Here is a 24,134-nt window from a genome sequence, read left to right as displayed (position 1 = left end):
TCTGCTGCGTGGTGGCGGAGGCAGCGTGGCCTGGCTCCAGCCGGGCGGCGCGGCTGTAGCGCCACCAGCCACCAGTGCTCCAGGCAGCGCGGGAAGGGGGCAGGGAGCAGGGGGGTTGGCTAGAGGGCAGGGGAGTTTGGGGTGGTGGTCGGGGGAGGGGGTGTGGATAGCGGTCGGGGGGAAACAGGGGGTTGAATGGGGGCAGCGATCCCAGGCGGGCAGTCAGGAAGGAGGGGTTGTTGGATGGGGTGGTAGGGGGCAGTCAGGGGCAGGGGTTCTGGGGGAAGTCAGGGGACAGGGAGAAGGGGTGGTTGGATGGGGAAGGGGTCCCGGGGGGGCTGTCAGGAATTAGAGGAGGGGTTGGATGGGGTGGCGGGGGTCCGGGGGCAGTCAGGGGACAGGGAGCGGGGATGTGTGTGGATGGGACAGGGGTCCCAGAGGGGCCGTCAGGAGTCTGGGGGGTGGGCAGATAGGAGGTGGGGGCCAGGCCACAACCCCCTCCCCTAACTGGCTCTCCATACAATTTACAAAACCTGATGAGGCCCTCAGGCCAAAAAGTTTGCCCACCCCTGTTCTAGCCAGACTCTCTGCCAAGGGATTAGGGCCTGATCCTGTGAAGTGCAGAACACCTTCAGCTCCTATTGAAATCAATGGGTGTTTGAGGGCAGTCAGCCCCTCACAGGATCAGGCCCTTTAAACTTCCCCATGGGGGCCACCGAACGTTTGCAGCACTTGCCCTGGTAGCACTGTGCAGCGTTCTAATAGCCCGGCCTCTGGATTTCCCTTGCCCACTGGCCAGAGCTGGCACAGCGCCCAGTGGGTGTCTCCTTTTGGCACCGGTCCCCTGTGCACAGAATATATTACTTCTTGTTTATCAAATCAGCGTGGGTTGATGTTTTAAGCTGGACACATCGAGACATGTTCTTCTGCCTTGGCATTGGCCCTTTCAAGGAGACGTAAATAAGGTGCATGGCAGCATTGCGGGAAGGAAGGGGAGACACAGAGGTATGGCCACACCCTGGAGAGATTAAATTCTGGAATGTGCCGACAACCCCAACGAGCACTATTTTGAAAAGCAGGGAAGCCAAAGGAAACAGCAGCACCAGTTCTACTGGTCCTAACACTGTGCATCCCCAGAAAAGCTGCATGCAAAGTAATGCTCTCTCTGCTGTGCGTCTGTGGTCTTTGCACCTCTCAGATGCCCTGCTAGCACCTGCTCGCCGGGCTCTTGCTCTGAAGCCTGGCTACAGATCGGCTTGGTTCTACTCTCTCCAAGGATCACGTAGGAATTGCTAATTGTTACCTTTCCACTTTATAATCGGCATCTTCCCAGCTCAAGGAGAGCCTGACTTCTACAGGCTGCAATGGCTGGCAACGCCAGTAGCCTAGTATGAAGGAACACAGAGTACTCACCTCTTCTTCTGTGCCGAGGGGCTGTATTTCCCTTTGTTTCTTTTCCTGAAGAGAGAGTTCATCGTGATTTCCCTGGTGCTAGCAGCTGCCTCAGTGCAAAATGCTGGCTGCCAGCTCCTTCCCCAGCTGGTTGAAGGAGGTTGCTGCTAGATCCTTCAGGTACAGTGCACTTCTTGGGAAGGAAGGAACAGGGAAACTTGTAGCTGCCTCCAGTCCTGCTCTGTCACTACTCCAGGGGTGAGTTCTCCCACTAAACTGGGTAGGGCTCTCCCACAGAAGGTGGTGCTTACCTACCACACATGTCACTGACACAGGCGGAGCTACATGCAATTCCCCAGTCTGCTTTTGCCTCGAGCAGAGCAGAGGTTACTAAACGTGATGATGAGCAATATAAATCTCTGCGTGTGTGTGAGTGAAGGTCAGGGCTTACTACAGCCACTCGCAGGAATTAAGCATTCCAGTCTATTGTCATCCTGTTGTTAACAGAGGCAGGGAATGACTATAGATCGAGCCCCCAGAATGTGCCTCCCCAAACAAGTGGAGATTAGAGCTGTGTAACTGATTATTTTTCAGTTCCCTGGCAATTCTGAAAAATTTGGAAAATGGGCTTTGTTTGCCAGGAGCTGGGAATGGGCAACAGGGGATGGCTCACTTGATGATTACCTGTTCTGTACATTCCCTCTGAAGCACCTGGCATTGGCCAGTATCGGAAGACAGGATACTGGGCTAGAGGGCCCTTTGGTCTGACCCAGTACGGCCGTTCTTATGTTCTTAATAAGTTGTAGGTTGAGTGCAATGTTTCACTCAACCCAAAACTAAACACTTCATGCTGATTTTGAGTTTTTTAAAACCTTTATAAAATAAAATCTAAGGAAACGTCAAAATGACAAGTTGTTTTCAACTGAAAAATGGAGGAAATTGATAACGGAGTCTTGTTTCCATAAAATGGAGTGTGTGTATAATTAAGCAATTGGGAGCAACTGTTCTGTCTGGATTTTGCTGCCATGTGAGATTAAACAAATGATTACAGGATTGTGTAGCCCTAATCAGGGCCGACTCCAACACAGGTTAGGTCCCGAGGGCAAGTCAGTGCAGGATTGGGGTACTGATCCTGATTCTCCACTTGTACTGTAACTCCAATGATATCAGGGCAGTTCATCCAGTCATGCACCAGTGCACAGGAGATCAGAAATAGGCCCATTCCCTGTGCACTGGGTGGGATGCATGTGTTCGAACTGGTCAGGAGTGGTGCTTGATAGGCAGATCAGTCGAGTGGTTAGAGCAGGGGATGGGGCCTGCTCTCAGTGATGTCACCCATTTGATGCAGAATGTGACTGTGGGCAAATTGGTAACGGCTACGTCTTCCACAGAGGCAAGGGATTTGTTCGCTATCTCTGTTCTTGGGTGTGAGCCCCAGACAGAGACAACTTCTGAGAGCGCCCATTGAGTTCAATGGAGTTGCGGGTGCTTAGTTCTGCTGAAGATCAGGCCAAAGTGGTGGCAAGTTAGGCACCCAACAGGAGTAGCTTGTCTAAGAATTCTGTCCTTACCCTGTCTGTTCCTCATGGCCTGTCTGTGGATGCGGACAATGATCCCGATCTACCACACTAAGAAGCTGAGAGGCTTCATTCACTAAGGGTACATCTGCACAGCAAAACCCCCCAAACCGCACGGCAGCAAGGCTTGGAGCCCGGGTCTGCAGACTCAGGCTTGTGGGGCTTGCATTAGGGTACCAAAAACTGCCGTGTAGACACCTGGAGAGTGGATTTCAGAGCCCAAGCTCCAGCCTGAGCTGGAACATCTACGTGGCTATTTTTAGCGCCGTAGCATGAGCCTGACCCAGGTTCTGAGACTTGCTGCTGTGAGGTTGGGTTTTTTGCTGTATAGACGTACCTAAAGGGCCTGATTTTCATTCGCACTTGGGCCCCTTTACATCAATTGGGCAGCGCAAAGAGGGGTAATAGAAATGAGACTCTGGCCTTAATGTCTCCAATTCTGTTCTATTCAGGTTCTCCTACCACCCTTGCCCTAGCATCTGAGTGCCAGGAAAGGGCTGGGGGCCCCGTGGCTGAAAGCTGCTACAGAAGTTCATGGCAGCAACCCTAGTGTCACATTCCTCATCAAACTTTCAAGGGGATTCTTCTAGGAGCTGAAAGAGTCCGCTCCTTCTCCCCAGCATTGCCAATCATTCACGGCTGCTAGAGCTGTCAAACGCGGCCCATGCATTCTCCCCCCCATACGGCTCAGGGAGAGGTGGGATAATGAATGACTCTGACAGGCCAAAGGACACTGGGTTGTTTAGCTATAGGCTCATTTGTCGGCAGGAAAACATGAGCTCCAAAGAGCTGCCTGTTGATCTGAATTAAATTCAGATCCTTTTAAGAGAGCCCCATGGTTCCTCCAGGGTGCAGGCGTGCTGATGGGTGTATGTATGCTGTACCTATGGTCTCTTTTAACACTCCTGTTAATTAATAATTTTAAATCACCTTGGCTGTGTAACGTTGGCATGCACTCCCTGCGCTGCCCAACGTGGAAAAATGCAGGCCTTGGCAGCCTCAGGACTGTCCCATGGCTGCCCTCCCCGTGTGCAAGGTGGGGGACTGTGCCCCATAGGGCTGTGCATAGAGTCTGAGTGGTCTATCACGCCACTGCAGTATCTGAGCACCTCACGGTCTTTCATGTGGCCATCCTCCCAATGCCCTTGTGTGCTATTGTCCACGGAATACAGATGGGGCGCTGAGTCACAGAGAGACTAAGTGACTTGCCCAAGGTCACAGAGCAAGTCTGTGGTGGAGCAAGGACTCAAACCCATCCCTCCAAGTCCTAGGCTAGTGCCCTAAACACTGGACCTCTTGCCTCTCTATGCACAGCTCTCTCCCCTCTCACATGAAAGGGAGCGTCAACTAATTCCATTGCACCATTTCCCCTTCTTCTCCAGACCTCAGAGAGCCCTGCAAGGGACCCTGGGATCTGCATGGGCAGGAGACCGGGAAAGGGGGTGTATGAAGGAGATGTGTCTAAATCTCCTAGTCTGCAGTGAAACGCTCAACCAAGGTATTTACTGCATTATTGCAAACTGCTGCATTTTGGGGTTACTCCACAGTAACCACATGCTAAACCCAGGGGCAACCAGCTATCTAGTATCACACCATAACATGCCTCTCTCCTGGTACTGTGAAAAGTGACTTGTGCCACCACACTGGAGGCAACTGGCTTGTGAACTACCACTAAGAGTGGATATAGTTAGGTACCAGTGGTAGTGCTGATGTAGAAGGGATAAGGAAACCTGCTCTGCCAGCTCTATTGAGCAGCTAACTAGGACTTGAACATATTGGATGGGGATGCTCCCATATACCTGTTCTATGTGGCTAAGTCTTTATTTCCACATCTGGAGGTACCAGCAATCTACATATGTAAATAGGGTAACAGTATATGAGCAGGGGTGTTAAAGACAGGTTCATGTGGGTTTGCTTATAATAAATAATACTTCTCACTCCTACAATATCTTCCATCAGAGGAGCTTGGAGCACTTCCCAGAGAAATCTTAGTCTCACCAGACCTGTGAGGAAGGTAAACGTTACTTCCATTTTCCAGATGGGGAAACTGAGTCACTGAGCAGTAATGGGCCCAAGCCTCTAAGTCTTTTGCTGATTTCAGTGGAAGTTAGGAGCCTAAGTACCTGTGAGGATCTGGGCTGAAGTCACTTGACCATGGCCTGCCAGGCAGTCTGTGGGAGAGGTGGGAATGCAGGTCTCCTGCCAGTGCTTTAACCTCCCCTTAACATTAACACAGGGATGAGAAAGGACAGGGTAAATGCTGAGGCTGGGGGCCTGTGACAATTTACACCAGCTGAGGATCTGCCTCTCAATCTTTCCTCCTGTAATACACAGCATTGACTCCATTGCTAGTGCTCGATTAACAAATAATCAGCAGCAATACTGACAAGTGAAATGAGCATGCCAGAAGCTGGTTTAATGAACACAGAGCTCCTGCTCGTCCTTTTCCAGTGCCCCTAGTCTGTGATCTGTGGTGCATCTATCCCATTCCATATTGGCTGCCAGTGACAGAGTGAGGCTGGCACATGTAGCTAGCTAGAGAGAGAACTATTTCATTAGCCAGCATTTTGCAATGAAAGAGGGGATTTGAGGTGCTAACGGGAGGTGACGTCACTCCCCTACCTGGAGGGGAACCGAACAAATAGTGTGAGGTGCTGCCAAGCTAGCGATAGGGGTGGAAAGGAAAGAAATCATCCCTAGGGTGGAGAGGAGGAGGAGGAGGAAGAAGAGGAAACTAGAGCCAGCAGAGAATGAAGCTAACTGAAAAGGGGGAGAAGGAGTCATGGGCGGCGGGTATTGGGTATCATAGGCTGAGCCTACTCAAACAGCCAGGTGTGGCCCCACCCACCCTCTGCTCCCAGTTCCCCTCCTGCTTCCTGCTCTGCAGGCATCTCTTTCCCTGTGCTATGGCCCCACCTGGGGCTGCACTGCCTGCCCTCCTGGCACTGGGGCCGCGCTGCCTGGCCACCCGGCTCTGGGGCTGGGGGCGCTAGCCTGGGGTGAGGGCCAGCTGCCGCAGTGTGGGGGGGTCTGGGCTCCGGCGGTGTGTGTGGAAGGGGCGGGGCCTTGGGCTGAAGGGGCGGGGTTGGGGGCTAGCCTCCCCAAGCCAGTGGTTCACCCGCGGGCCATGAGTGTGTGTAACACACTACAAATCTTTGGGCCCAATCCATAGAGGTGCTGCGTGACAGCTATAAGGAGAGTTGAAGGTGCTCAGTGAATTGCAGCCTCAGGCTCTTTGTGGGGAGGGGAGCAAATCTAACCAGCCAAACCTACTGCAGGCAAATAATCCATTTGGACTGGACCAGGCAATATACAGTATATGGGAATCCTCTCTCAGCAAGTTTTGTACAGCTCAGGGAGGATCTTCTTCTGGCAGGACAGGGCAAACCAGAGACCACAGGCCTGAAGATTGAGAAGCATGAAGGCAGAACAAACAAGGGAGATTTCCTGGGCCCACAGAGTTCATTGCCCGACTCTGACTTGCTATCTTTTACACCTGAAAACATCACAATTGATTTCTGTCTAGTACCAAGGCAGCAGGGGACCTTAGTGACAGTTAGTGTATTACAGCCTTGTAAATTAATAATGCTTTGCCTTCCTGTAGCACATTCCAACCAAGGATTTGAAAACCCTGTGAATCAAACCTAACAATCGTCTCAAGCTCCCACGCCTGCATCCTCAATGGAGAAACAGTTGTCGTTTGGCATGCTAAGAATTTCCAGTGCTGGGGAGCGTTTCCAGGGTGGTTATGCAAATCAAGAGTTCTATTTGTAAGAAAGCCACAAACCCACTTCCCACACCTCCCCGCGTACCACCCCACACCCTCAGCCCGCTAACATCTGAGCAGGGGGACTGAGAGCAAGAGATGGAAACTGGTCTTGTTCCTTTCAGTGGCTTGGTGTGTGCAACAGGACATGGGGATGGCCTTACCACGCAGGAGACCCCAGTCTGCTGGAGGGTTGGTCATGCTTTGGATGGCTTCCATGACTTGCCAAGTTCATGCAGACTGCACGGCTCTCAAAGGCACAGAGCTCCAAGCAATGGCTTGTGGTTTTTGTGTTAAGCGGTGTATAGCAAAGTGATGTCTTATGTTTACATTTGGGCCCTTCACTCCGTGGGTCAGTGGCTTAGTACCAGTGCTATGGCATAGGTGGACAGGAGTCAGGAGATGCTTTTGTTCCTCACTCTGTGGGCTAATATGCACTAGGGATGTGAACGAATAAGGATTATGGTGTTGCCTATGGCTTGGTGGGACTCAGTGACGTGCACACGAGTTCTGGAGCAGCCTTAGGGATCTGACTCCTGGCCTACTGGAGCTCCAAAATGCTGTGGGAGAAAAATAGTGTCTCATTGTGTACAAGCACCTGATGGTCAATACAGTGATGCAACCTTGGGGATGGCTTCTCTCCCCCACTCCCTGTTGCTGGATCAGCCCCATGTTCCCAGGCACATGGGATCAGGGGCTCAGAATTAAAATGGTGGTCTCCAGGCTGGAGAGGAAGGGGATCGTCAAGCTCAGACATGGTGAAAAAAACCCAGAGGTCTGGTTCAGATGTTGGGGAAACCCCTCAGCGAGAGAGAACCATTGCAAATCACAAGATGCTGCCTGGGCTTGAAGGCTGAGTCAAAGCAGACCATGACATCTAGTTTTATATGGGTCCGATTCATCCCTGATGTACCTGAGGTCAATGAATTGACACCAGGGATGAATTTAATCTAAAGGGCCAGGGATTACACTGTGTTAGTTCAGAGTAACAAAATGGAAGTCAGTAGAGTTATTCTGGATCCACAGTGGTGTAAATGAGATCAGAATTTGGCTCTGAACGTTCAGTCATTGAAGCTTAGGAAAATTTCATAACCCCTTTGTCGAATCTATTCCTCCTATGCTGGCTCCACAGTATCCAATATCCGCACTGGCCATCTATGTTCCATACATTCATTCCATTGCTGCCTCTTGCTACTGGCCCAACCGTCGAATGTACCACAGCATCTTTGAACTGAGCTCTTATTCCTAGATCCTCATTTCAGCAGGGACAACTCCAGCTCGAAGCTGACTGCGGTTACAGATTTCCCTTTAAGGCTGCCAGCATCAATTTTTATTCTTAATGGATTTAGTTATAGACAATCCCCTGAGGGATAATTCTTCATCCAATCATCCCCGTGCTGTTAAATCTCTATGGACGTCTCTTGCTGTGCTTCCAACCCCAGCACAGAGCTCACAGTTTGTCCCTCCTCTAAATCTTCAGATGATGAGTGCTCGGCTCATTCTCCTCAGCCTACTTGGTGCGGCATTTCCATGGGTTTCTGGACTCTCCAGCTGAGGTCAAAGGGCTCTGAGATCAAAAGGAAGTGGAGACCCTGAAGAGGTCCAAGTGACCATGTTCTAATCACTTTGCAAGCAGGTAAGATGGAAAATGGACTAGTGTTGCAATGGGATGTTAGCATAGGGATGATGGGCACAGCCAGAGCACCTGTGACAGTGATAAACATGTAAAGGGATAGGCTCCGATTCTGCTGTAAAACTGGGCCTTTTTATGCCATGGAGATGATAGCTGGTGAAAATGGTCCTTGGAGAATGCCCTCAGGACAGGGGGCTCTTGAACTAGCATAGAGATGGCATAACAGCTCTGTGCCAATCCCCCGCAGTCCCTAGCATAGGGACATGGCTGGGGGAGAGAGTTGACCAGAGCACTCTGGCTAGTCTGGGCCAGTAGAGTAGTGCGCAGAGGGCCATTCAAAGCTGGCATAGAGGAAGCCCGAGGGACTGCTCTAACTTGTACTGGGGACCAGGCAGACCCTGAGCCAGGCCTGGAATTAGGAAGACAAAAAGGTGTCCTGAAGCCACCGTAGCCCTCTCTTTTCACCTTCTTGGGCTGTCTCCTCCCAGGAATACAGCTGGCTCTTTGCAGAAGCTCTGTGGTCACCTTGAGCCCAAACAAGAGACAATTGCTTGGGGATGCCATGATGAGGCCTTAGTTGCAGTGGAAGGAATGAGGCCGTGATGGACAACGGTGGTCTGGAAGGCACCCCTGTTTGGGTCTGTAGTGCATGTTATTGCAATGGGGCTACAATATCTCTCTGTTCTGACTCCCAGGAAGCAATGAATATAGTGTGATGTATTTGTAGCCAACAAGCAGATTTGAAGGGAGATCACGTGTAGCTAAAATATAAACGTTCCTTGGAATCACAGACATGTAGGACAGACCTTGAGAGGTCATATAGTCCATCCCCCTGAGCTCAGGCAGGACCAATTATACCTAGACCATCCCTGACAGGTGTTTGTCCAACCTGTTCTTAAAAACCTCTGGTGACAGGGATTCCACACCTCCCTTGGAAGCCTATTCCAGAGCTTAGCTACCCTTACAGCTAGAAAGTTTTTTCATAATATCTAACCTAAATCTCCTTTGCTAAAGATGAAACCCATTACTACTTATCCCTCCTCACTCTTCTTTTTGCAAGGCTAAACATGCCCAGTTGTTTTACCCTTTCCTCATAGGTTGGGTTTTCTAAACTTTTTATCATTTTTGTTGCTCTCCCTGGACTCTCCAATTTGTCCACATCCTTCTTAAAGTGTGGCACCAACAACTGGATGGACACAGTACTTCAGATGAGGCTTCAGCAGCAGGCCCGCCGACAGCAATTCCAGGCCTCACAGCAGAACAGTCAGTGGGCCCCCCCACACACAGAAGCCGCGCAGACGTGGTCCGTCTGACATTTGGGCGGTGCTGCACCTGCGCTGGCTGGTGCTCAGCGAGCTGCCGGCTGCGCTGCTGGGCGCGCTCTTCCGGCATGGCCTGGGCTTCTACATGTCTGCCTGGTAGGGTTGCCAACTGTCTAATCGCGCAAACCCAAAGACCCTTGCCCTGCCCCCTGTCCTGCCCCTTCCATGAGACCACGCCCCTATCCTGCCCCTTTTCTGAGGCCCCGCCCCCTGCTCATTCCATCCCCCCTTGCTCCATCGCTCTTTCTCTCCCACCCTCACTCACTTTCACCAGGCTGGGGTGGGGGTGCGGGCTCTGGGAAGGAGTTTGGGTGTGGGCTCTAGGCTGGGGCAGGGGGTTGTGGTGCAAGAGGGGGCCAGTTATTCCCCATTTTGTACTTGTGCCTTTGATTTTCCCTTCCTAAGTGTAATACTTTGCACTTGTTTCTACTGAATTTAACCTTGTTGATTTCAGACCAAATTCTCCAATGTATCAAGGTCATTTTGAATTCTGGGAGCCTTCCTCAGAACTGTGCAGTGTTATATGCTTGCTGATGTAAGCAGAGTCACAATGAGCTCTACCCTGACATCTGGTGGTGAGCTGTGGAAAAGGACTTCAGGGGCTGATCTTGTTTGCATGGGCACACCCACCCCGCCTAGCATGATGGGACTGCCTGCCCAAATGGTCACTTTGGCTGCTGTGGGATCCCCAGTCTCTGTGTTACTGGGGCAGGAGTAATAAAGGGTTGTTATCCTGGTTATGTGAATCAAGGACAGCAGAACTGTACTTGGCATTTTATGATGGAGGGACTTGCCCTCAACTAAGCAGCACTTGCTAGGCAATGGATATGGGTTCCAAAGCCCAGTGAACTGAGAGAGGCTGGGGACAGGTATGTGTACCCGATAGTTTGGGCCCCTTTGACCCCTCCTTTCTCCACTGTGTAATAACAGAGCTAATGTTGAGTCCATTAGGAGTCTTGTTACATGCTGCAGAGCTGAAATCATTGATACCTAGGTCTAAGCATTAGACTTACTTTGGGCTAGTGGTTCTGAGTGCACCAGCACTGAGGCTCCCCTACTGACAGCTGAAATCCCTAAAGAGCTGAAGTTACTAAGAGCTGAAATCACTGAGAGCTGTGTTAAGTGTGTGTGTGGGGCGGGGGCTGAAGACATATTGGTGGACAGCTAGCAGGATAGCTAGTGGAGAGGCGTGGCTAGCGGAGAGGAGCGGCCAGTAGGGGGCTGGTGGAGGGATGTGGCCAGCAGGATGGCTGGCAGTCAGGTGCAGTTGGCGGTGAAGTCTGCAGCAGAACTCCGTGGCGAGGCGTGGCAATTGGCTGTTGACCCGAGTAGCGGAGCATGTAAGATGCCCCCATACCTCCCCCCACTTCTGCCTAGGCTGGGAGGTAAACTCTGCAGATGAACTTCTGAACTCTGGGGGCTGCTCTGACCAAGGACAGAAACTTTGGGAGGGGTGACTTTTGGGTTGCTGGACTCAAGAACCACTCTGGGGCTGCACTGACCAAGGACAGAAACTGTGGGTGGGGTGACTGTTGGGTTGCTGGACTTAAGACCCTGAGGGGAAAAGGACACTGCCAAACTTACTTGGGGGGGTAGGTCTTTTGCTCATGGTTTGTGTTATGAATCCTGTTTGTGGTGTTTCCCCAACATAATGCTGCATTGTTTCCCTCCTTTATTAAAAGGCTTTTGCTACACTCAGACTCTGTGCTTGCGAGAGGGCAAGTATTGCCTCTTAGAGGTGCCCGGAGGGTGGTATGTAATTGTCCCAGGTCACTGGGTGGGGGCTCGAGCCGGTTTTGCATTGTGTTATTGAAATGGAACCCCTAGATACTGAACCCGGCCCTTGTTGTTGCCAACTCTGATGCGCAGAAGGTTTACACTTGTTAAGTTGGGGCAGCCAAGTGCCAATGGGCCAGATCCTCAGCTTGTGTATAATAGCCCAGTTCCATGCAAGTCAAGTTACACCAGCTGAGGATCTGGCCCGATGACTAGTGCTTAAGGAAGCAGCGTGGGAACAAAGTCCAGGGCATCTCTCCTGAGTGGCCATCAGAGATGAATTTCCAAGCTGGCTAGAGGGTCTGTGCACCTCTGTATCGGGATCACAATTCAGTCACCTCATTAAGAAGAACCTCTTGAAAGACTTTGCTTTTTGCTGTGACTCATTAAGGAGGAAGGTGTCAGGAAATGCTTCATCTTGCCCACCCTAGCAGATGTGGTAATCGCTCCAGAGAGAGCCCATCCAGCCAAGCGCTCAGTGGAGGAGGAGAGACATTGTCAAGACCAAGAGGTACAGCCCAGGATTACTTATGAAACCTGGGTGAAGGTCACAGCTATATCCGCAGTGCAATGCTACTATAGTCACCATGGACATGCTAGGTGCATGCATCAGACTCTAGGAATTTAGGCAATGCAGTTCAATAGCTTCATTATCTACCTTTTACCTTGCTTTGTAGTCCACTGTATACATTTCCAAATTGGAAGAGCCTCCACAGTCAGTTGAATTCACAGGCTGTGCGGGCAGAGGCCAGAAGGCTGGGACACCTGTCTACCGCTGTGCATGTGTGTTATCAGGAATTGTCATGGAGGATTGTGGTGGTGGGAGTTCTCTCCACTGCCCAGTACTGAGAGGCTTCTGTGTTGGTGTTAAAAGTGACTGGGGTTGTCAGGGCCTTCATCAGATGGGGTGCAGGAAAGCGGAGACTTTGGGCCAGGGGTGTACAGCATGCAAGCAGGTGTAGATCCCAGTGTGGGCTCATCTATGGCAGAAAATCCACCTGGGGTGGAGGGGGGAGGGCTGGTCCGGAGCAAGGCTGCTGCAAGTTCTTCTCCACAAAGAGGCCCACGGGCAGCCAGTACGGCCCCAAGAGCATGTGGCACTGGCCAAGGAGTGCGATCAATCGCGGGCAGACTCAGTGCTTCCTCACAGCAGAGCTGCTGGCAGAACATAAAGCTGTCCAATCCCAATCCCCGAGGCAGGGCAGCGGAGGGTGAACCTCCAGCCCCAGACTCTCTCTTGCTGAGCAGTGTTCCCCTCTCTCTCCCACCCTGGTGAGCAGCGGCCCTTCCTGGCCTGGGAATCTGCATCTCCCTGGCTCAGCAAGCGTGAATCTGAGCCTTGAAGTGTGTTGGCACAAAAGGATCAAGAGTTAATCCTGTGCGAGTTGGGAATGCACACGTGGGCACAGTGCCCCGTGCGAGCACAGAGAGAATGAACACATGCACGGGGACTGGAATTGGTTGAAATTTTGCCTTCAAAATATTTTTGATGAAAAATGGCTTTTTTTGCCAAAGCGGAAATTTCTGTGGGAAATGTCTAATTTTGATCAAAGTGGGGGGGGGGGGAGGGGTGGCGCGGAATCCCAACAATTGAAAAATGTTGGCTGAAAACCAAAATATGTTCAGGTTGTTTTTTTTAAATTAAAACTATTTATAGGAACCATTCTAGCAGGACCAAGAAAATGGGCCAGGACCTTTCTGAAGCCAAACTCCCCTTGAGTTATGACCAGGGGCGGCTCTAGGCACCAGCAAAGCAAGCACGTGCTTGGGGCAGTCCATTTGCAGGGGCGGCAGGGATCCAGTATGGGAGCTGAGAACCAACAGGGGGCCCTGGGAGCTGTAGTTTCTTGGTTAGCTCCCTGCCTATAGAGCCAGCCCTGGAGCAGGGAAAGAACTACATTTCCCAGCATTCCCTTGGCTACTACCAACAGGAAAGAGGGGGAGGGAGTGAGGAAGCTGAGACCCCATGCTGCAGCCTGCTGTGAATGGAGAGCTGCACTGGGAAGGGTAGGGATACCATATTTTAACATTCAAAAAATAGGACACTCCACGGGGAGGGATGGTAGCCTCACCCTGCCCCCATCCACTCCCTCCGACTGCCCCCAGCAGAAACCCCAACCCATCCAACCCCCCTGCTCCCTGTCCCCTGATCACCCCCTCCCGGGACCCCTGCCCCAACTGCCCCCCAGGACGCCACCCCCTATCTAAGCCCCATTGGTCCTTGTCCCCAACTGCCCCCTCCTGAGACCCCCCCAACTTCCCCCCTAGGACCCCACCCCCTACCTGTCCCCTGACAAACCCCTGGGACTCCCATGCCTATCCAACTGCTGCCTGTCCCCTGACTGCCCCCCCAAACCCCTGACCCATCTAACCCCCCCTTCTCCCTGCCCCTGACTGCCCCCCAAACCTCCACCCCATCCAGCCCCCCCTGCTCCCTGTCCCTTGACTGCCCCCCCGGAACCCCCTACCCCTTCTCCAACCCCCCAGCCCCCTTACCATGCCACTCAGACCAGCGTGTCTGGCTTTGCGCAGCGCCAGACACGCTGCTGCATACATGCTGCCGTGCTCCCCTGCGGAGCCACAGCCCCCCCTCCCACCCCCCCAGCACCTGCCTTCCAGATTTGAACACCTCAAAATTCAGGAGTGCTCAAGCTCAGTTTGGGCGGCTGTTACTTCATTTCTCCCAAATCAAATATACTGATCCACTGTAACTTGCTGTAGAAAAAGTAGGATAAAATTGAGCAAGAAATGCTTCCCAGTGGTTATTAGGACTGGAATTGCTATTTTCAACAGCCATTGCCTTTTTTGTGTGTTTGTTTGTTTGTTTAAAAGGAAGACAGTGATATTGCATTGGCAAATTCCCCATAGAAAGAAAGAGTGGAACAAAAGAATAATAAAGGCACCTCAACTTTTCCTCATTTATGTAGGACAGTCTTATAATATGCATCCAGATATCCTCCAATCACACAAGCTGAAAATTGTTCCACTTTACTGCAGTTCTGTAACCATGCGGGAACCAGTCCTGTCTGTGTTCTGTGCACATCTAAAATTCCTGCTGAATGACCTGCCCTGGGAGCGAGTTACCAGTGACCCAGGGCTGCGGCGGAAGGAGGGTGCAGGTGCGGGGGGGGGAAGAGCCCAGGGCTGGGGTGGCAGGAGGTGTGGGGGGGGGGTAGGGGGGAGCCCAGAGCTGGGGCAGCAGCGGGTGTGTGTGTGGGGGGGGAGAGCCCAGGGCTGGGGCGGCAGGGGGGTGCGGGTGGGGGGGGGAGCCCAGGGCTGGGGCGGCAGGGGGTTGCGGGTGGTGGGGGAGAACCCAGGGTTGGGGCGGCAGGGGGGTGCGGCGAGGAGCCCAGGGCTGAGATGGGGGGCAGCCAAAATTTTTTTTGCTTGGGGCGGCAAAAAACTTAGAGCCGGCCCTGGTTATGACCTTAGGAATGATTTGTGCATTTGGCCCCAGGTTTTTACAAAGGGAATCCTAGGGAAAAATCCCGTACTGCCCTAGCATCATCATGCAAAAGATGAGGAAAGAAGGCCTGAAAAGCATCAATCTGTGTGTCGGGAGTGGGGGTGGGGGTCTGGCTGGCCAACTGACCCCTTTTAGGGAAGTCAGGCTACCATAAAGGCTTCTTAAGAGTAGACAGCTCATTTTTGGCTCATGTGGAAGTAACTAACTGCCCAGTTGGCTAATTGGCTAACGAGCACCTGGATGGTGGACCTGATAAAAGGCCACCGGGGCTCACAGTCAGAAGGCAGCTCCTGAGGAGAATGTTACCAGGGAAAGGCCTCCAGGGTAGCTGCAGGGGCCAAGCCTCCAAGGAGTGTATGCTGCTACGGAGCCTGAGGGACTCTGCATCAGGCCTAGACTGGTAGGAAGTGGCATCAGGAGCCAGATCCTCTGGGGAGAAAGTACTGGGAGGAGTTGCTCTGCCTGGAGGCAGATGAAGGTAGGCGGTGGCTCAGGAGAACAGTAGTGAGTCTGAAGACACAGACCTTTTCTGCTTAACAGAGAGAGGGTCCCTGCTCTGGAACCCAGAGTAGAGGGAGGCCCTAGGTTCCCTGACTGACCCCTGAGAAAGGGGATGTAATCCTCTGCTGGGGCAAGGATTATAAGGCCTGGACTGGAGCTGAAGACCTGGCATAAGGCCATTGGCCTGTTTGTTCATTGGATTCTTTATTATCCTACAAGGGGTGTGGCTATAAGTGGCCTGGCCAGAGGACTGAGTTGTAGGGGTGGCCTTGACAGGGGGTGCTAGTGTCAAAGAAACTGCTGTATTATGCCTGGCCATGAGGGGGTGCACTGAGTGACACCCCTCCTCCCTACAGAGACCCTTGCTTGAGAAGAGGAACATGACCCAACCCTGAGTTATAGAAGAACTTCTGCATAAGTCCATCCTATGATCAAATGTATGATAGGACATTAACAGCTGGTGGTGAATTGACTTCCAGGGGGAGTGAGAATTAATTAGCTGTTAGTGCTTCTCTTCCAAGGATCTCCAAGCACTTTACAAAGGAAGGTTAAAATCCTCATCTCATTTACTGCCTTTTGTGAAGTGCTTTGAGAGCTACAGACAGCAGGTCAGTGGCAAAAACTATCCTACACCTCAGCTGTCCTACCTGCCATTCCAGTGTCCTGGCCCCTGGGTCATACTGCCATCCATCAGACCTAGCTTGAGATCACCAGCTGTGTGGAGTGGTCATCTGGTTCTGTAGTTTGCTTGGTGGCTCTCTGGTGTCAGTCTATATGCAGTATAGGAATGTTTCCATCTAGTGTGATATCCTGTGTCTGCCAGTGCCAGATGCTTCCGAGGGAGCACTAAAGCCTTGGAATAGATGATTGGGCAATAATATGCCCATAAGGGAAGCTTCTGCCTTGTCTCTGGTAGCTAGCGCTTTATACCACAAAGTGAGGGGAGCTTGTACCCATATACAGTCTGTCAAATGTAATGCTGCCCATTTATTCACTGTAAAATGCAGAGTCCTTTTTTTAAATCCTACTGCTATCTTATGGCATTGAGCTCCACAGCCTGGCTTATGCATTGTGTGACATGGTATTTCCTTTTATCAGGCCAAAATCTGTTGCCTTTTAACTTTGTCAGGTATCCCTTTGTTCTTAAATGATCAGAAAGGCTTGGTAAGAATAACAAAGTGACTACTCCTACCATATGCGTGGGGGTTTTGTGTTTTCCTTTACTTCCATCTGTTTCTGTTCCACTCATGGACTGTGGGATCTCTGTCTAATCTTTAGAGTGTCTCCCTCCATGGCAATCACTTAACCCCCTCTGTTTCTGCCGTGGTGTGTTCTTAGTTTCTTTTGGCACTTGAGTTTTTGCTAAGTTGCTTGTGACTGTTGGAATTTCTAACTGCTTGAATTTCTAACTGCTTGAGGGGAGGAGTGTTTATATAACCTGCCCAGGTATTTTGCCTTGTACTTGCCTTGGATCAAAGGTGCCGTCTAAATAAAATACCATGTACTATTTGGTGCTCCTTGTAAGAATTTTTAATCCTATCCTGACTCTTTAGAATCTGTAACTCTTGCTCACACTGGCCTTAGCTGGAGCATTTGTAGTTGGTCACATCTGAACTTGTGACTGGTTAAATCTCCTGAGGTCTTTTATCTTAAACCTGAACCAGCTGAGGGGCCTTTGAGTGGTGGATGCTTTTAGCTCCCAAGGATTCTGTTTGAAATTATGGGTGTTCTCAGGGCTTCTTATAAACAAGTCCCTCAAACAGCGGCACCTAAAACTCGGAGGCCATTGCTGGAATTTTAGCCTCTCCTGAGATCACATGGCAAGTCAGTAGTAAAGCTATGAATGGAATCCCTGCCACCTGTCTCCATTCCCTGCTTTATCCTCTAGACCATGATGCTGCATAGAGGATAGGCAGAACGTTGCCCCACTCTGGTCCCTGCGTGCAGTTCCAGCAGCCCTCCTTGGGGAGATCCCCTCTGGTGCAGGACTTGCTTCAGGCCCCTGTGTCCTTGCATAATCCCTATCCCAACTGCGATGCTGGGGGCATGTTGGGGACGTGAGGGATTGTAACCATAGTGCATGGTACTACGGAGACTCTGGGCTGCTCTAAATTAAGCTAGGGGCTATGCAGTCACCCATGAAACCACCTTTGTCCCTATCCTCCTCCTCTGGTCAGCACCTCCTAACCTGTGACACTCAAGATGCAGCTTAGAATTGGGGCTGCAGTACTTAGTTGGTAGGCTGACAAATGCCAGATTCTTTCAGCTGTCTGAACTGATGCAGAGTTTACTTTCAGACCATGCCAGATTGTTCTGCTATCTGGAAAGATTCTGCCAGCCTAACACAGATACACACATCTCTGGCTCCCAGGTGCAAATCCTGTCTGTAGATTGAGGATGGGCAATGCTGGTTGGATAAAATTAGAACCAACCCTAAATCTTGTTCAAACTCAAGTGAATGACACTTGCTTAAGATTTAGTGATCTCAGTTGTACGTTCCCTGCATCTCTGCTCCAGCCAAACTAAAAGCAGGAAGGACTAAAAACTTTGCAGGGAAGCCTGTGCTCTCTATATCAAGAAACTGATCTGCCTGCAGGTCAGGAATGGGGTGAAGGATATGTGCTCTGTTCAGGTTCATTCATTCTCCAGGGATAGATATAGGACTGTGGTGCTTGTGCTGTGAAAGGAGCCAGACTAAGGGCTTGTCCACATGGCAAGTTACTGTGTGGCAATGGCAAGACAGGTGGATGTACAGCAGACCAGCTTGCTGCCCATGTGGATGTGGCTACAGCGCATTGAAACTCCCGGAGTGCAGTTTGGCTTATGATCCAGGATTTTCTGTGTATTGCGGCAGTGCCCATGTGGGATGCTACTGCGCAGCAAGCGGGTCTGCTGTAGCTGCACACCCTGGCTGTTTATGCAGCAACTTACCATGTAGATGTGCCCTTATTTACATACTGTTGCATGGATTCAGATAGCTTGTGGGTGAGCCAGGTGAACTTGCAGGCACTTATACAAACTGGACCTCCCAATGTTTTGAAGTTTGCTAATCATTAGAACACCATGTTCTTTGTTCAGGGGACATTCTGGGTGATCCCCAAGTGAAGATTTTTTTTATTAGTGCCACTCCTTCCCCATCTCCACTTCTCAGATATCAACAAAATATGGCAGGTCCCTCACCCGACTTTGCCTACCCATTCCTTGGGTCACCTCTCTTCCTAGCCTCCTCATTCCTTGCCATCTCCCCTGGGTAACTTGTTTCTGATGAGCTCCATTGACTTGGTCTTTCAGGATTAGCTGTTGAAATGCAGGGACCTTCTGACTAGATGGCTTCTTCCTGCAGGGGAATATCCCTTTCTTCCCCATGAAATATGGTTCTGTAGGCAGCCATCCCTCCAGGCTGTCTAGGGCAGTGGTTCTCAAACTTTTGTACTGATCCCTTTCACATAGCAAGCTTCTGAGTGAGGCCGCCCCCCCTTATAAATTAAAAACACTTTTAAATCTATTTAACACCATTATAAATGCTGGAGGCAAAGCAGGGTTTGGGGTGGAGGCTGACAGCTCGTGGCCCGCCATGTAATAACCTCACGACCCCCCTGAGGGGTCCCAACCCCCAGTTTGAGAATCCCTGGTCTAGGGCCACCCCTTTGTTTGTGTTTCAGGGAGAGTTACGTTCTGACTACTGCTTCTTGATGGGCTGGATTTAAAAACTCCTTGAGTCACTATACAAGTGAATATTTTGATGGTGACAGCAATGTGGCAATGTTGATCGAACCTTGGTAAGGAGCACTTGTGCCATTGCTATTGAAGGGAGGGAGTGGACATTTTCTGCAATGAAATTGTTTTCTTGGCAACTTCTCTCTACGTATCCCACACCCTGCATAGCCTGTCTGCTCCACCCTGAATTCCAACCGTTCGGCTTTGTCTGTAAATACCATCTCTATCGGCCGCTTCTCAAGGCGTGAGATGGAATTCTCTGCAGGGAATTGGCACTGGGCATGTTTGAGACCCCATGCCTAGAGACCACTCTAGACATTACAACACCCAGTGATTATATATCACACATACCAGTTGCCTCTAAAGACACTGTCTCCTTTTTCTTAGCACTATAACACATACCCCACCCCCAGTAAAACCGAGGCTGTGGATTCACAGCAGAGCCCTGGCTTGCAGCGATGGATGTAACTCCACTCCAACTATGTGAGTCAGCTAGTTTGGGCAGCAGTACCAATTCTGGCTTTTTCATCTGTTTTTCCAGCATTTATCTGGGGAGGTGAAATGCAAATTGTTTAAATATAGATAGATCACTTTGGAGTTGAGAGGATCCCAGCTTTCTTCCTTTTTTAAGGGAGATATACCTATCTCATAGAACTGGAAGAGACCCTGAGAGGTCATTGAGTCCAGCCCCCTGCCTTCACTAGCAGGACCAAGTACTGATTTTGCCCCAGATCCCTAAGTGGCCCCCTCAAGGATTGAACTCACAATCCTGGGTTTAGCAAGCCAATGCTCAAACCACTGAGCTATCCCTCCCTGCTTTCTCTTTCCTCCAGCCTGAGTGTTCAAGAACTGTGCGCATAAATCTTATTAGCGATGCACCCATTGGATCAAAGCCTGCCCGCCTTCCCCACACAAACATGAACTTTTAGGAGCCATTCAGAGTCAGAGCAGAACTTTGTGCTTCAAGCCTCTCTAAGGAGCTGAACTGGAACACCCAATCCAAATCTACGTGAGCACTGGAGGCATTTGAATTTGTATTGGCATCTAGATTCAAACTTCTCAGCTTAGGCCCATCCGACCAGTAGAAGCCTGATCTAAATTAAGGGTCAGATTCTAATACCTTTTGAATTGTTGAGCGGGTTGTACTTTAGTAGTCCCACTGTCTTCACTGAGAATACTCAGTGTGGCAGAGTACAGTACTATTCAATGTAAAAGTAAGGATCTCAAAATCTAGCCCCATAGAAAGTGAATGATCTGGACAGATATTCCAAATGTCGAGCACTGGGGTAGAGGTGGTTGGAAAAAATGGTTTGGTATCTTTTTTTTTCTTTTTTCTTAGTGTAAAATATTTGACTTCCTGAGAGCTGGTGGGGGTGGGGGGTCAAAAGATTTTGATCAAAACCTGAAATATTTTGACTTGGAAATGCTGCTGTAGTGCTTTATGGGAGTTGTAGTTCAGGTGCCTCATATTCCCATTCTCCTCTATAAGCTTGGCTCACTGGTCATACTACAACTCCCATGATGCACCACAATCTCCCCCTTCATGAGGTAGTTGAATCACACCTGTCAGGCTGTGGTGCATCATAGGAGATGTAGCCTGGCAGGGAAATCTGACACATGGATGAGAATGGCACCATGAGGCAATGCAGTGGCACAGTCCAAATGAGACTTTGGTTTTTGGCTGAAATACTTCAGGCTTTTTAGGTGGAAAACCACTTCTTCAGGTTTTGGGCACTTTTTCTTTTCAATAAAATTGAAACCTTCTGCAGAAAGCAGGTGATTCATATCACCAATTTTATTTAGTCAAACTAATCTTCCAGAACTGGTTTGGCAGAATACTATCAACCCACCACCCTAACTGGGGTTTGACTGAGCTGTCAGTCTGCAGTCATGGGTCACTCAAGCTGGAGTCTGATTTTTGGATAGAATGTTTTGAGGGGACATCCAATTCCTGGTCAGCAGCATCTGAACATAGTATATGAAAACAGGAGCCTTGAAATGCCTGTGGGGCTGCATCCTCTATTTTACAGTTTCCCAAACTTGCAGGAATGTGGCCATTCTTGTTCCAAGCCTGTTCTTCATGTGGAAACTGAGTTCTATTCAAGGCTTTTTCTCTGGGGGAAATAGCTGGCTGACGATCAAGGGAATCTAGGCAAACATGTCACAGAGAAAGCAAAGCTGTGCCGTATGGGGACCAAACACCTTCATGGGGAACCTGAGGCCTGATCCCACAACTTTTGCATGAGTAAGAACTATTCTCATGAGTAAATGAAATCTCCATGAATGGGCCACGTGGGCTGGATCAGACCCCAGCAGCACTTAATTTTTGTGCCATGGCTGAGCCCTGGCACCTCAAGGCTTGGCAGTTCATAGCCCCAGCACCCCTGGGCTTCCTGCATCACTCATGAATGTACAAAAAATTGCTTGAGCCCCAGCACCTGTTTCATTACAAATTAAACACTGGGCTCCAGAATTTCTCAGGGCTCTGCATAAACACAATTCCTTCAGAGTAGTTGAGATAAATAAGTGGCAGCTATTTTTACCGTCAGATTGCACACGTTAATGACAACTGTCCAGGCAGCCCCAAATTGGTGACATTACCATTCCCCTTCCAGCAATGGGGTTAAATATTAAACAAACACTAATCAAAAGCAAATGCTCATTCAAGCAAAACAAACCAAAGCTGGTTTGCCTGTGTCAGTGAGGCCAGCGGTGTGAGTCATTTGGCATGAGAATGCATCGTGGAATACATTATATTCTCTCCTCTGTCCACAGCCATGGTGCTTTTCACAGGAAAGGAAATCTGACCTATTGTTATAGTTGGTGCTTGGGCAGAGCAGTACATGTCAGTGTCATTAGTCATCTGCTTCCCCCATGGGGGGTTAGGAAGTGTGGGTGGGAAGCCAAAGGAGGAGATGTGGGCCTGGCCAATAGGGGAAGAGCAGCATGCAAGCTGGAAATGTGGCCTCTGTTTATACACAACTGAGGGAGGATTGTCTAGTCCTTGCACAAGTTGTTACATGGATGGTTGTCGGTCTGCCCATCCTCACCACTGTCTCCACGCCACCTGTGCTGCAATCCTCCAGCACTCAGACTGCTGCTGCCTCGGTACATTTCTTTATCAGAGGGCAACCAAAAAACCTGTCGTCAGACCGCTCCACTGAGCTCCCGGCTGTTTCTGAAACCAGTTCCAAATACCCTTCTCCCTCACACACCATGGACTTGGTTCAGCTAACCTCATCAGTCTAGTCTCTCCTCCCCACCTTGGTATTACTCCTGGTCATCTAGTCCCTTGGTTTTCTCTGTCCATTCACACACCATCATCTCTGTTTGGTGCAAGAGCCTTCTCCGCAGCTCCTGCTGTCTGCCGCAGACCTCCTCTGTCTCTCCCCCCCCCCCCCCCCGCACCTTGTACAGTCCCTTAATCTTAATGTGCTCTGAAATCTCAACTCTTCTCCCTCTGCTACTAGTTATCATCTGGGGGCCAGAGTCTGATTTCAGTTGCACTGGTGTAAATTCAGAATAAATCTATTGGCTCCCATGTAACTAGTGTAGCAGTAACTATCTTGTGTCACTTTGCAAAGCATTTTGGAATTGTGTGCGTGGAAGACGCAATGAAAAATAACTATTTTCTCTGCAAATGGCCTGAAGGCTGCCCTCAGGATGGAAATAGCTTGTATGCTAACAAGGCCTGTCATGATGGGAAGCAATCAATAAATCGTGTGCCATTTCTGGTTACACTGCGAGTCAGTTTGTTACATTTCAGGGTTCAGTCTGATTTTTCTTTCCCCCCCCCCATTCCTTTCCACCTGTTCACAATCAAGTTGGCAACCATTGTTCTTAGCTGTGAAAGAATCAAATGTCCACTTTTTCCACCAAAGGAAAGAGATGGAATGAGAGGGTCAGCACAAAACTCCTCTTGCCACTACCTCCTGTGTGTGTCTCACCTGGGCATGGAACAACATCAACAATCGGCTCACCAAGTAAGAAGTCCACATGAGCTGACTTTCATACTAGTTTATTACGAGCTGATGATGTGAAAGCCTAAAACATTTTTGACATGTTCTGAACATAAGAACGGCCACACTGTGTCAGACCAATGGACCAGCTAGCCCAGTATCTGTCTTCTGACAGTGGCCAGTGCCAGGTGCTTCAGAAGGAATGAACAGAACAGGATAATTATCAAGTGATCATTCCTTGTTGTCTAGTCCCAGCTTTTGGCAGTCAAGGGTTTAGGGACACCCAGTGCATGGGTTTGTGCCCTGACCATCTTGGCTAATAGCCATTGATGGCCTATCCTTCAGGAACTTATCAGATTTTTTTTTTTTTTTGTATATAAATCCTGTTAGTTTTGGCCTTCACAACATCCCCTGGCAATGAGTTCCACAGGTTGACTGTGTTGTGTGAAGAAGTACTACTTTTTGTTTTTAAATCTGCTGCCTATAAATTTCATTGGGTGACCCCTGGCTCTTAGGGTGTGTTATGTGAAGAGGTAAAGAACATTCCTCTGTTCGCTTTCTCCAAACTAGTCATAATTTTATACACCTCTATCATCCCTCCTTAGAAAAGTGATGACTAAGATGATCAGTCCCAGTCTTTTTAATCTCTTCTCACGTGGAAGCTGTTCCATACTCCTAATCACTTCTGTTGCCCTTCCCTTCTCTGTAATCTTTCCAATTCTAATATCTTTTTTTGAGGTGCTTGCATACCATTAATTCATATAGACAAAATATAATGCCACTATCCCTTTCCTAATGGTTCCTAACATTCTGTTAACCACTTTGAGCAGGAGTTTTCAGAGATCTATCCACAATGACTCCAAGATCTATCTTGAGTGATAATAGCTAATTTAGACCCCATAATTTTATATGTATAGTTGAGATTGTTTTCCAGTGTGCTCTACTTTGCATTTATTAACACTGAATATAATGAACATCGAGTTGGTGTCAGGCATGTCCAGGCCCTTTTTAAAAGAACAAAGATT

The 24,134-nt window shown here is 49.9% G+C and overlaps 2 protein-coding genes across 2 annotated transcripts in view; both read right to left on the bottom strand.

The window, feature by feature from the left end:
* PPL (periplakin) overlaps positions 1 to 1,475 on the bottom strand; it is a 53,278-nt gene extending 51,803 nt beyond the window's left edge. Inside the window, exon 1 of the mRNA XM_065412018.1 lies at positions 1,414 to 1,475. Within this exon, the coding sequence (XP_065268090.1) occupies positions 1,414 to 1,475 (62 nt within the window). The remainder of the gene's footprint in view (positions 1 to 1,413) is intronic.
* The window catches only part of ROGDI (rogdi atypical leucine zipper), a 177,691-nt gene extending 170,910 nt beyond the window's left edge, over positions 1 to 6,781 (bottom strand). Inside the window, exon 1 of the mRNA XM_065411890.1 lies at positions 6,770 to 6,781. The gene's annotated coding sequence lies outside the window, so the exon portion shown is untranslated. The remainder of the gene's footprint in view (positions 1 to 6,769) is intronic.
* Positions 6,782 to 24,134: the final 17,353 nt, after the last annotated feature.

Source organism: Emys orbicularis, chromosome 10 (genome assembly GCF_028017835.1).
Source record: "Emys orbicularis isolate rEmyOrb1 chromosome 10, rEmyOrb1.hap1, whole genome shotgun sequence".
NCBI lineage: Eukaryota > Metazoa > Chordata > Testudines > Emydidae > Emys > Emys orbicularis.
Note: the sequence above shows the minus strand (reverse complement) of the source record. Positions and strands in the feature narration are given on the sequence as shown.